The sequence below is a fragment of the Sinocyclocheilus anshuiensis genome, unplaced genomic scaffold (genome assembly GCF_001515605.1).
Source record: "Sinocyclocheilus anshuiensis isolate Anshui unplaced genomic scaffold, SAMN03320099.WGS_v1.1 scaffold902, whole genome shotgun sequence".
Classification (NCBI taxonomy): Eukaryota; Metazoa; Chordata; class Actinopteri; order Cypriniformes; family Cyprinidae; genus Sinocyclocheilus; species Sinocyclocheilus anshuiensis.
In genome coordinates this window covers 118,728-130,890 of record NW_015537974.1, presented here as the reverse complement: position 1 = coordinate 130,890, position 12,163 = coordinate 118,728, and the positions used below count along the sequence as shown (strand labels likewise).

The 12,163-nt window shown below is 38.8% G+C and overlaps 1 protein-coding gene across 1 annotated transcript in view; it reads left to right on the top strand.

Annotated features, from left to right (window-relative positions):
* Positions 1-8,221, top strand: part of LOC107671704 (low-density lipoprotein receptor class A domain-containing protein 4-like) — a 55,276-nt gene extending 47,055 nt beyond the window's left edge. Inside the window, exons 4-5 of the mRNA XM_016464638.1 lie at positions 3,540-3,694; positions 6,656-8,221. Coding sequence (XP_016320124.1) covers positions 3,540-3,694; positions 6,656-7,207 — 707 coding nt within the window. The 3' untranslated portion in view covers positions 7,208-8,221. The remainder of the gene's footprint in view (positions 1-3,539; positions 3,695-6,655) is intronic.
* Positions 8,222-12,163: the final 3,942 nt, after the last annotated feature.

The window sequence follows — 12,163 nt, the reverse complement described above, 5'->3', positions numbered from 1 at the left end:
CACACACTCTCTCTCTCTCTCGTCTGGTCTAATGCTTTCTGTCTGCTCTGCCTGGTGACAGAACGGCCTGATGGATTTTGATCCTCTCTCTGTGGTCTGCAGAGAGAAACTTGTCTGTGTATGGCTAATCTGCAGTCTGTGATACCTAGACCCTCTCTCATTTGTTCACGCTCTCTTTCTGTCTCTCTGTGATTGGCATGAGAGGTCACTGTTACATTGGACAGAGTGTGTCAGTGGGAGAATTGGACAGGACATAGTAACAATCAAAGAGCACTAGTGTCACTATTTTTTTTTTTTTGTCAAACTGAAGTGTCTGGATGTGGATGTTACAGAAAGTCATGTGCTCTACCAACGAAACCTACATGATGACTGGTCTCTAGCTGGTCTAAGCTGGTCATTAGCTGATCTAAGTGGGTCATTAGTTAGTCAACATGCTACTGTGTTCCAGAAACCAGCTTAATCACCAGAAGCTGGCATGTTGCTGGTCCAAAAGTGTCTACTGACAACTTAGACCAGCTAGAAACCAATTATCATGTTCCAAAAGCTCTCAGCTTAAGCTTTTTTCCCCCCTAGCAGGGCAATTAATCACAAGGCATTTCTAAAAGAGGAATCCAGAGTGTATGTTGTCAGTTTAAATTATTCATCTTATTTTAATAATCTTAATTATTTATATTACATTTTGTCAGAAAATCTGCGTGGTGCTTGCTCATGCTGAACTCTTGGTTGCCAGGGTGTTGATAAGCAGTTTCTAAGGTCTTATGCATGGTTTGTACATTGCTACATTATCTGTTGCTAAGTTGTTCTAGGTGGTTGCTAGGGTGTTCTGGGGGGTTGTTTGTAAGAGTTACCCTGAAAGTTACCCAAAGTCTGTGAAATTGATCTGAGCATTGTGGAGTCCAAAAGTCTTGAATGCAATTGAGAAAATGCTTTGCATTTTTCTAATTTAATAGTTTTTTCATTCAAATTATTTTTTCATTATAAATTATTTCATCCGCATGATGAAAAATGTAATTGAAATTTTTGTATGATTTTTATGGTTTGAATCAATACTAGCAAGAAAATCTGACCTTTTATACAAACAAGTTCACATGGTCAGTGTCACAAATACGCTTATTTGTTTAGTGACTTAGAACTACAGAATTTTAAATATACATCATGACTTTTCTTTGTTTTACAGTTATCAACATCCTAGAACCTTTTCTAGGTTAAAGTAGATTTTCAGTGTGAACTCTCAAATCCCCACTGTACATTTAAAAAGACTGGCTTTTATTTCCTGTATTTTTGATCTAAAGTCGGATTAGCAGCTCAGTATTCATGGACTGGTTTGAAGCCTGCTGTGATTTCGTTTTGTATTGATTCAGTTCCAGTCTGATAGGTTTGTGTTTGTAGTCTTATTTGTTCTTACCGGTATTCTGATCTGAGTCTCATTATCTCTGTCTTATCTGCCCTCCTGTCTGATTGTCACTTCCTTTGTCTGTTTTGCCTGTCTGTGTCCTCCTCTCTTTTTTTTTTTCTTTTTTTTCTTCTCCTCATCACCCTCCCCTCTGCTCCGTCTCCCACTTTTGCTTCCTCCTCTTATGCCCTAAATTAGGAGAGAAGTGTTTGTTTCTTTTGATGTGTGAGTGCCAGTATCGCGCAGTACTTCACTGCAGGCAACAACTCACTCTTTCATTCTCTCTTCGTGACACTCTCACTTTTAGCCTCTCTGTTCGGTTTACTCGACTGTACGAGGTTCCAGAACGGTCCCTCAGCACAGTTGGTGGAGGGCTCATTTTTGTTGTCTGAAAAGCCTGTGGACTCCAGAAGCATTTCCATCTGAGAAACAGTTTTGCTCGTGACTGAGAGCAAGTGTGAGTCCAGCAGGGTGTTCCTCGTGTTCAAACAGAACATGTTTTAAGAAACATCGATCAAGCTGTTTACCTTCATTATTTTGGTGCTTACAGGCCAGGATATTGGAATAAAGCTGGTTAATGATAGAAACTCTGGTTTCATCATTAACTACCCATTAAACTACCCAAAAACGTTTTTTGGTGAACTATTTGTTTATTTACTCAGCCTCATGTCATCTTAAACCTGTATGCCATTAGTTGCCATTACTTACCCCATGTCGTTCCAAACCCCTAAAAGCTGTGTTCGTCTTCGGAACACAATTTAAGATGAAAACCGGGAGGCTTGTGACTGTCACATTGACTGCCAAGTAAATAACACTGTCAAGGTCCAGAAAAGTATGAAAGACATCGTCAGATTAGTCCATCTGCCATCAGTGGTTCAACCGTAACGTTATGAAGCGACGAGAATACTTTTTGTACGCGAAGAAAACAAAAATAACGACTTTATTCAACAATTCCTCGTCTCTGTGTCTCTCCGCATCACCGTAGCGCCATTTTGGAGAGTATCCACTGAACGCAAGCAGCGTACACTCTTCTGTGTCAGCCTCGCTGCACGGATGCGCTGTTTTCGTTCAAATCAAAGCGTAAATACACATAGAAAACGTATCCCAGCTATTCTGGCTGACACAGAATAGCTTGCGTTCAGTGGATATTCTCCAAAATGGAGCTACGGTGATGCGGAGAGACACCGAGGAGACGAATTGTTGAATAAAGTCGTTATTTTTGTTTTCTTCGCGTACAAAGTATTCTCGTCGCTTTATAACGTTACGGTTGAACCACTGATGGCAGATGGAATATTCTGACGATGCTTTTCATACTTTTCTGAACCTTGACAGTGTAATTTACTTGGCAGTCAATCGGACAGTCACAAGCCTCCCGGTTTTCATCCAAAATATCTTAAATTGTGTTCCGAAGACGAACGAAGCTTTTACGGGTTTGGAACGACATGGGGGTAAGTGATTAATGACAAAATTTTCATTTTGGGGTGGAGTATCCCTTTAAAGGAGAATTTTAAAGGGATAGTACATCCAAAAATGAAAATTGTCATTATTTATTCACCCTCATGTCATTCCAAACCTGAATGACTTTATTTATTTATTTATTTTTTCCATACAATCACAATCAGTGGGTCCAGTGTTTTTGAAAATAGAAACTCGTACAGGTTTGGAACAACACGAGGAGAGTAAATCATGACAGCAGGATTTTTGGGTGAACTTTCTCTTTAATCATCTTTTTTTTTTTCCATATGGCAAATTCATAGATCTTTCAAGATCACAAAAGCACTAATAAAGCGACCAGTCATATTCCAAATGACTTGTACACTTGTATTCCAAGTCTTCTGAAGCTTCATGATAGATTTAATTGAGAAACAGACAGAAAAATAAGTAATTATTGACCCTCAGATTTCCAACTATTTCCTTTCTGTTGTCCATGTCAAATCAAAATGGCTCTCACCTTTTTTTGCAAGATGATATCACCAATTTGGGGAGCTGTAGTCTTCATGGATGTTGATTTGACTCTGCTGCCATCTTTTGGTCAAAACGCGATAGAATTTTTGAAGATGTCTTGATTGTAAACTGGATCCCTTTTTTTTTTCTTTTTTTTTCATTCTTTGCTTTTCTAAACTCTTTATGTCTTTATGTTTTGCAGCTGAGCTGGAGTTTGTGCAGATCGTGATCATAATCGTCGTGATGACTGTGATGGTCGTGGTGGTCGTGTGCCTGCTCAACCACTACAAACTCACCACATGGTCGTTCCTGAGCCGCGCTAGTCAGGCACAGAGTCAGGATCTCTCTCTGCAGCCGGTAAGACCCTGTCACACTCTCTCTGCACTAACCACAGCAGCACCGTTGCTTAAACACTTTGACAACCTTCTGTAAGCCCTGGACCGGAATAAACAAAAAATGTATGTTACAGGCGAGGCCTAGAAGTTCATATGAAGTTTCATATGAAACGCACAAGTTGCCAGCAATTTCCTGTCTCTGTGCTGTCTCCATGAAAAAATAATCATGTTTTATTTATATAGCTTTCTAGAACCAAATGTCACTATACAGAGCATGATGAGCAAATAGGAAACAGTATGATGATACTGTGCAAATTAATTACAAGAAGCAGACAAATCAGAAGAAAATAAATGGATATGGCATGGGAACAAATGTAAACAACATACAGCAAATACAGTGTAGCATGAAAACAGGGAACCAAAATGATCCGAATATTTCTGTAAATCAGCAGCAGAATGAAAATTGTATAATCAAAATGTCATGAGTAAAACGGAGATATTAGAATTTTCAACAGTTTTCCAGAGACAAGGAGCAGCAAAGCCCATGAGGATCATCTAAACAAGTGAATCAGCACCTAAAATCATCTTAATAAGTGCTGAACAAATAGGTTATTTTTATTTTATTTATTTATTTTTTATAAATAAAAATAAATATTTTTATAATGCTAGTACTTCTGATCTATGTTCATTTATGACAGTATGTGAACTTTATTTAGATGTTTTAAATGTTCCTTTTAAATGCAGCAGTGCACTGAGCTGATGAGACGGAGCACTGCATGTGTGGGTATCTCATCTCACCCCAGGGATGAATTTCGGAAAGTTTGCACAGTTTTTAACCAGGCAGACAGCAGGAAATTAATCATACATCATTTATCTTACTTCAAAAGTACAAATCATTGTCGTGCCCCAAATGTTAGTGAACATGCTGTGGAGTGCAAGAGGTTTTAGTTGTTCATGCTATGGGTGACTGCACAGAGAATTTTCATGGAAAACTGAATGCTGCATTAGGACATATTACATCTTACTGCATGCACTACATGCAATAAATTTAAAACACGATATATATTACTCCTTTAGAAAGGCAGTGTGGTTTGGAAGAGACACAATGGAGATGTCCCTATGAGACCAGGGCATGTTGATTACATTCAGCAGTTCTGTCTAGACGCCAGTCAAACTCAGACACATGTAACAAGCAGTGAAGTCTCCTCAAGTGTGTATCGTCTTTGTGCCTGTGTGTGCCTGTGCCTCTCTCAGTGTAGGCGTATGTGAGGGAGGATAGTCTCTGAGACTGTGTCTGTGAGTGATAGCACTAGTATAAAATATAGTGTGTGGAGAGAATACATGCATATATATTCATTGTTTGTGTGTGGTGGTGGTGTGTGGGGTTGTCTCTCTCACCGGGATGCAGCCTCTCAGCAGTTCATTAATCTCTCACCCTCCTCTGGCAGTGTCTAGACGGTCGTCTGAGAGGCCAGACACTCAGGGTCTATCTGTGTAAATTGCCTCCCATCGGCCCCAAACTCTCTAATGTGTACGTGGCCCCTGCAGTAATGAGACTGATCTCATTGGCCAACTGATATGTAGATTTCACTCACATGAAGGATATTTTATCAGCTGCACATTAGCATACTAATGTCTGGACTGGGGACCATTTAAGTTTGGAGCTCTGGTGAGTTTATATGGAAATGGAAGAGTCACTATTTAGCTGTGTGGATGTGTCATGAGTAGAATACAGTTTTGTTGAACGAACACACTTTTGTCTGCTGAAAAACCAGGTTTATGTGGATGTAGTTCTAAGGCATCTAGTAGTTCTCTCTGGGCATCTAGACTCTTTCTCTGTCATACAATGTCTTATATGTGGTGTAAGGCTGGGTGATATAGCTTAAAAATGTATCAGTTTTGTTTGCTTTTTAAAAAATGTCTATATAAAATGATGTAATCATAATTATAAATGTATATATGGTGTATATATATAATATTTTGTGTGTGTGTGTGATTTATATCATTTTATTTTATATCATCTTTATTTTATGCACGAATAAGTAGAGTAGTATTTAATTATTGATTCATTCTTTCATTAAAGTGCCCCCATTATGCCATTTTTAAGGTTTCTAATATTGCTTTGGGAGTCTCCTACAATATAGGTTTACATGCATGCAAGGTCAAAAAACACTTCCATTTTCTCAAAATATGCATTTAATATCACCTCATTTTCCAACAATTCTCAAATGATTCATTCAAAGCAGTTCTAAGATTCAGTCTCTCTAAACCCCTCCTTTCCGTGAGCCTACTCTGCTCTGATTGGTCAGATGGCCCGGTCTGTTGTGATTGGTCTACCGCGTACAGTGCGTGTTGGGAACAATACACCCATTGCTGTAGTTCCATATTTTGAACGCTCGATAGAAAATATAAACATCTATTATTTATCATACTTGCAGGTTGTGATTCAGTGGAGCCAGCTGGTCCAAATAAACTGGAAACTGAGCCATCTTTCAAGACCCAGCGTTTTGTGAATCCCGCATTAAACTCCCCGAGATTTCGGCTTTACAACTTTGCAGATCGTTTATATTCACATACAGCTACATTACACACTGCACGAAAGACAATATTCGAAATGGTGTAATAGGGGCACTTTAAACGTTAAATGCCACACAGTAAATTGAGGGATGTTGCAAACAAATCATTAAACACAAATCGTGTTCCTTGGAATGGGCAGCTATGAAAAACAGAAAACTGCCATAACGTTTTATATCCACCAATAATACTGAATGTATTAAATTATACCCAAGTTATCAAAGGTCTAGGCTGGCAACTGTAAGGTTGTGGGTTCAAACCCTACAAGGGACAACCCTGCAAGGAACTACCACCATTGTGGCATTTGAGTTTTGCATACTAGCATTTCATGGCTCTTTATTTGATCCTTTAAAGGTAAGATGACATGTTCTCATTTTATTTCTTGCATTCCCTCTCTTCTCCTCTGCAGGTGGTGTATGCTCCTCAGCCAAGGGACCGCTTCACCGCACCCACTTTCATGCAGCACAACCGCTTCAGACGTTTCCAGCCTACATACCCATACCTGCAGCATGAGATCGATCTGCCGCCCACCATCTCACTGTCAGATGGAGAGGAGCCACCACCGTACCAGGGTCCCTGCACACTGCAGCTAAGAGACCCCGAACAGCAGCTCGAGCTCAACCGAGAGTCGGTACGCGCCCCCCCTAACCGGACCATCTTCGACAGCGACCTCATTGACATGCACAGTTCAGGGGGTGGAGGTGGGCCGCGGCCTCCCAGTAGCAACTCTGGGATCAGCGCGGCCAGCTCCAGTACCCATGGACGCATGGAGGGCCCTCCGCCCGCTTACAGTCAAGTAATTGGGCAGCAGTCGGGCATCGTACTTTACCTCCACCAGCACAGCAATAACCCGCCCATCCCCGTCACTGTGCAGACTCCGCCCATGGGCCGGACAGATTTAAACAGCCCAGAGAGCACAATAGCTCTGAGCAAAGGCCAACAAAGGGAGGAGCTAGTGTGAGGGGGTGGGGCTAGCACACGTTTGGGCAATTGCGATCACTCTCCACCCATAAAGGGAATGGGTTCTCCCTCTTGACACTCCCGTGCACAACAGCGCTTAATGTTTTCGCGACGACAGTGAAATCATGTGTTTGTTTTTTTTTAAATAACAATATGGAGCTGAGCTTACGAAAGAAAACATTGCATTTGTTTTCTCAGACCAGCTGCGCTAAAACTGGGGTTTATGCACTGCCCGGAGTCTCCCACATTTATTGCTCTGTAATACTTCTGTATAGCCGACAAATTTAGAGAAATTTATTCGCGCACAAGACAGGCTTTTTGTTGTTGTTGTTCTTGTTGATTTTATTGTTGTGTTCCTCTTGAATGCCCCCCCTCCACACGTGATATAATAGCTGTGTGGATAGAATTTTTTTTTTTCTTTTTTAATTCAAAGACCGAGATCTGTGCAGCATGAACAAAACAAATGCATAAAAGGGTGGAAATCCAAATCCTAGTGCCAAGGTTTATGAGGAAGGTGTCATGGGGCGTTGACTGTCTTAAAGACTTGTTATACATTTAAATCAAAACCCTTTTCTGAACTTTGCACTATTGTTGAGGTTAATCAGAGAAATCTGGGAATGGGGTAGTGGGGAAGTCGTTTTCGTGTAGCTCTGATCATATGCTTCAGTGCAAGCTTTCTACCGGAGGGAAGTGATCTTGTCAGTCTTCAGCACAAGAAAAATCTCTGATCCAGCCTAAAATAACCATGATCTAAAAGAGGCACAGAATACAGAGAGTCTGCTCTACTCTCATCTATCCTCACCACTGACACTTTCAGCCGCTTTCACAGACTCCAGCTGATCTGTGGTCAGTTTGCTGGTGGCACGGTTGACATTTTGCCTAAAAAATCCTCACTTCACTAAGAGATCTGAACATGTTATGAGATATGCTTTTTCTAAGGAGTTCCTTATTCTGATCATCTCTCTTTTTATTATTATTTTTAATATTATATATTGATTTTAAAATGTGTATATAAAGGGAGACATTAATAATGTTATTTTCCTTAAAGACATTAGTAAGAAACTATTATATATTATCTTTATTATTATATTATCTTAAATATAATTATATAGACTAATTATATATATATATATATATATATAATTTTATTATGGTTTTAATGGATTTTTTCCCTCATTGGAGTCTGTCAAAAAAATCTTGCTTTTAAGTTTACCATTTCATGCCTTTTTGCACTTTTGTTTTTGAGTCAAAACTGATAAACGGAATGATCCTATAAAATAATCCAGTTCTGTATTTTATTTTATTTTTTTGACAACCCATCAGTCACTAATCGTTCACATTTTCCACCTCCACCTTACAGCTGATAGCAGAACATAGACATTCATTGGCATAATCTTCTAATCAAAATGCCAGGGTGTTCAAAGGATTTTAAAAACCCTGTTTTGCATGTTGTATAATGTAGTCCCCAACAAGAATTAATCAGGTTTAAAATGTGGTGAAGTCAAGGGCTAATGTGATGGGCATTTTTGAAAATACCTATTTTTACCCAGCAATCCTCTGTCCTGTTGCCTTTGCTTTCACTCTGACACCGGCCAGAGTGAACCTGACCCTGACACCAGCTCCTCCCAGCACGCACCAGTCCTGAACACTGAACTCTCTTCCTGTCCATATGTGTTCCTCTTATTTGCCACGTAGACATAGTCAGGAAATCTAAGATCCGTACACTTCAGAGCGGCTCTCTGCATTCAGTTTAAGCTTGGGTGTAGTTGATCACAATCGTTTAGGCCCAGATATAGGATGTTGCTCTTGAATCTGGTCCAGAGGTAGAGAGAATGTAGAAGAAAGCCCAAAGACTCTTACCAGTTAGTGCACACACATCCCTTTAATAAGGAGACTGAAGACTGAGCCTCTTGTTTTTAGTCACCACTGAATCTGCCAATGACAGATGGACATGTGAAAGGGCCATGGTGATTTATTATTTTTTTTGTACTTTTTTAAGTTTAGATTTGTTCACTGGGGATTATGGTCAAAAAAAGTTTTCAAAAGCAACACACTCACCTTTATAAGCTACTCTATTTGTACTCGGAATGTTAGAGTCGGCCAATCAAAATGTGTTTGAATGCTTTCATTTCATGTCTGTGTTAGTTGGCTTTATTATTATTTTTTTCTCTGCTCATGGTGGGATTATTTTTTTTTTATGGACAGAAATTATGCCATCTGGACCTATGTGCTCCATACCAGACTAAACAAACACTCTCCTTTTCTATATTTAGAATAGTAGAACCACAACAACTGGACTTTTTAAATCCTAGCCGTTTCAACCTCTGGCAAAAATGATGGAATAACCACACTTGGAGGATATTCACACAGATTTATTCTTTTAATTAATTTATTTTTACTTTATGGCAAATAAATGAATCCCCAAACTCTTTTTGTTTAATAGCTGAACATTCTGGTTTCGTGAAACATGAACTCAAACAAATTAATGACGAATTTATTTCTTGGAGGCACGCGCTTTACTAATGAAACACAATATTCTCCATTAAGCTGGTTACAACTTTCACGAACAAATAGCAAAACAAATTTTCCACCATGCTTTTCCAGTCAGATTGAGATCTGGAATGTTTGTTGACTTTCCTGAAAAACTAGTACTTGATGTGGGAAACAATTTGCCATTAATTAAAATAATTTAATTTGTTTGTTTCACAAAGCCGGAATATTATAATACAGGGGTGGCGAACTCCGGTCCTGGAGAGCCACAGTCCTGCAGAGTTCAGCTCTAACCCTAATAAAAACTCACCTGCCTGTAGCTTCCTAGTAACCCTTCAGGCCTTGATTAGCTTGTTCAGGTGTGTTTGATTAGGGTTGAAGCAAAACTCTGCAGGGCTGCGGCTCTCCAGGACCGACGTTCGCCACTCCTGTTATAATATTATGAAACAATAACATGAAAAATTGTTTAATTACTGTATATATATATATATATATATATATATATATAAAAAATTATGCTATCATTTTTGCCAGGGATTGTAGGCTAGATTTTAGAATTCTAGAATCCTATCACATTTAGATTCTAGCTGATTTAGAATGTAATAACCCTAGAATTTTACAATTATAATTCTAGAATCCCATCACTTTTATAACTCTAGATTCCCATCAAAATGGCTAGTATTGGATTCTAGAATTCCAGCAGCTCAGCTAGATATAGAATAGTAGAGTCGCTTGAATGGTGTCTAGATGCTCTTGTCTTTCAAGCACAGACTTTAAAAACTCACAACTTCAGAAACATATTGCAGAGCCTGAGATGAGATGTTTCTCTCAGACCATCTGCGAAGATTAACCAAGACTACAAAGAGCGAGAGCACAATGTCACTGCATTCAGAACTGTATTGGATTCAAGAGCCCTTTCTCTGTTACCTGTCCGTCTGTTCTTTTCACTGGCCGTTTTCAACGCTTTCATTAGACAGTTTGCTGCTCCCGCCATTGCTGCTGCTGCTGCTATGCTGCTTCTCTTCTTCTGCACTTTTTGTTTTGCCGGTCTGTCCATCCTTGCACCATCCTGGTAAATGTTACAACAATTTGTTTCTGTCTCAAAGGAAGAGCTTTCTGATGTATTCTACTGTCTAAGGAGTTTGCATGTTACTCGAGCTGAATCTGTGCCTATCGATCGTGTTGTTTTTTTGAGCGACGTAGGAACCCACTTGCACTCTAAAAGTTCCCACCTTAGCTGTGCCTCACTTCCAATGGTGCTTTCTTCTTCTGTGTAATGTTTTTTTTTTTAATCGTTTATTTGTAAGGTGCTGTAAATAAAGTTAGTCTGTATGCACATATCCTACCCAATGGGTAGAAACCACAAAAAAAGACATTGTTAATAATGTAACAATTTATAGCTGATATAAAGATTTTAACACGGTGGCAACGGATTTGTAAATGCCTACAGTTCAAATGTTTTTCCTGTATTTTATTATTATTATTATTATTATTTTGGCAAACAAGGAAATTCATTAACAGAAGGATGCTTGATTATGAAAATACTGAACTTACAGAGTTTTGAATCTGAATCTGGATTAGGATGTTTCTTTAAACACTGTCCCAACAACAAAAGGCACAAATATACACACGCACACAAAGGAATTTATTCAAATAGTTTTTAATCAGAAAATTATGAAAACCTGTTTCCACCACAAGATGAAAAATATTTCTCACAATTCAGATTTTTTTTCTAGCAATTCTGAGCTTATATCTAACAATTCTGAGCAATTATGTGAAAAAAGTCAGAATTGTTAGAAAAGCAGCACTATGTAACTTTTTCTGTGTTCAACATTTGCTAAATGTATATAATGAGCGAGTACATCATGAATTCATCTTCCAAACCGCGTTTTTGTCTTATTCCGAATCACTACGGTACACTTATAATACGCACTTATATTTGGACTATTGTAGCCTGGTCAGGTCATCACCGCTGCGGAGTAATACATACCTGCGTGAATCGCCATAGACATAAATTTAGAGAAGTAGCTCCGGTTGGAATGTTCTTCCGCGGGATGTGTGCAGTTCTGTTTATTAACCGCTAGAGCGCCAAAAGTTACATAGTGCTGCTTTAATGCACAATTGCCAGAAAAGAAGTCAGATTTATGAGATAACGTGTCAGGTTTTTTTTCTGCCAAGGAATAATTAATTTTTATTATTATTATTATTATTCCTTGATGGAAGAGAAATATGTAAGCTAAGAATTCTGAGATTTAAAAAAAAAAACTGCAAGGTGTAAATTTAGAATTATGTGAAAATTTTGAATTCTGAGTTTGTATTCTGCAATTATGACTTTTTTAAAATCAGAACTGTGAGGGGGGGGGGTGAACCTGAATTACAGAATTGTTAGATGTAAACTCAGAATTCAGTAAAAGGATAAGATTGCAAGATATAACGCAGAAATGTGAGGGAAAAAGTCAGAATTCTG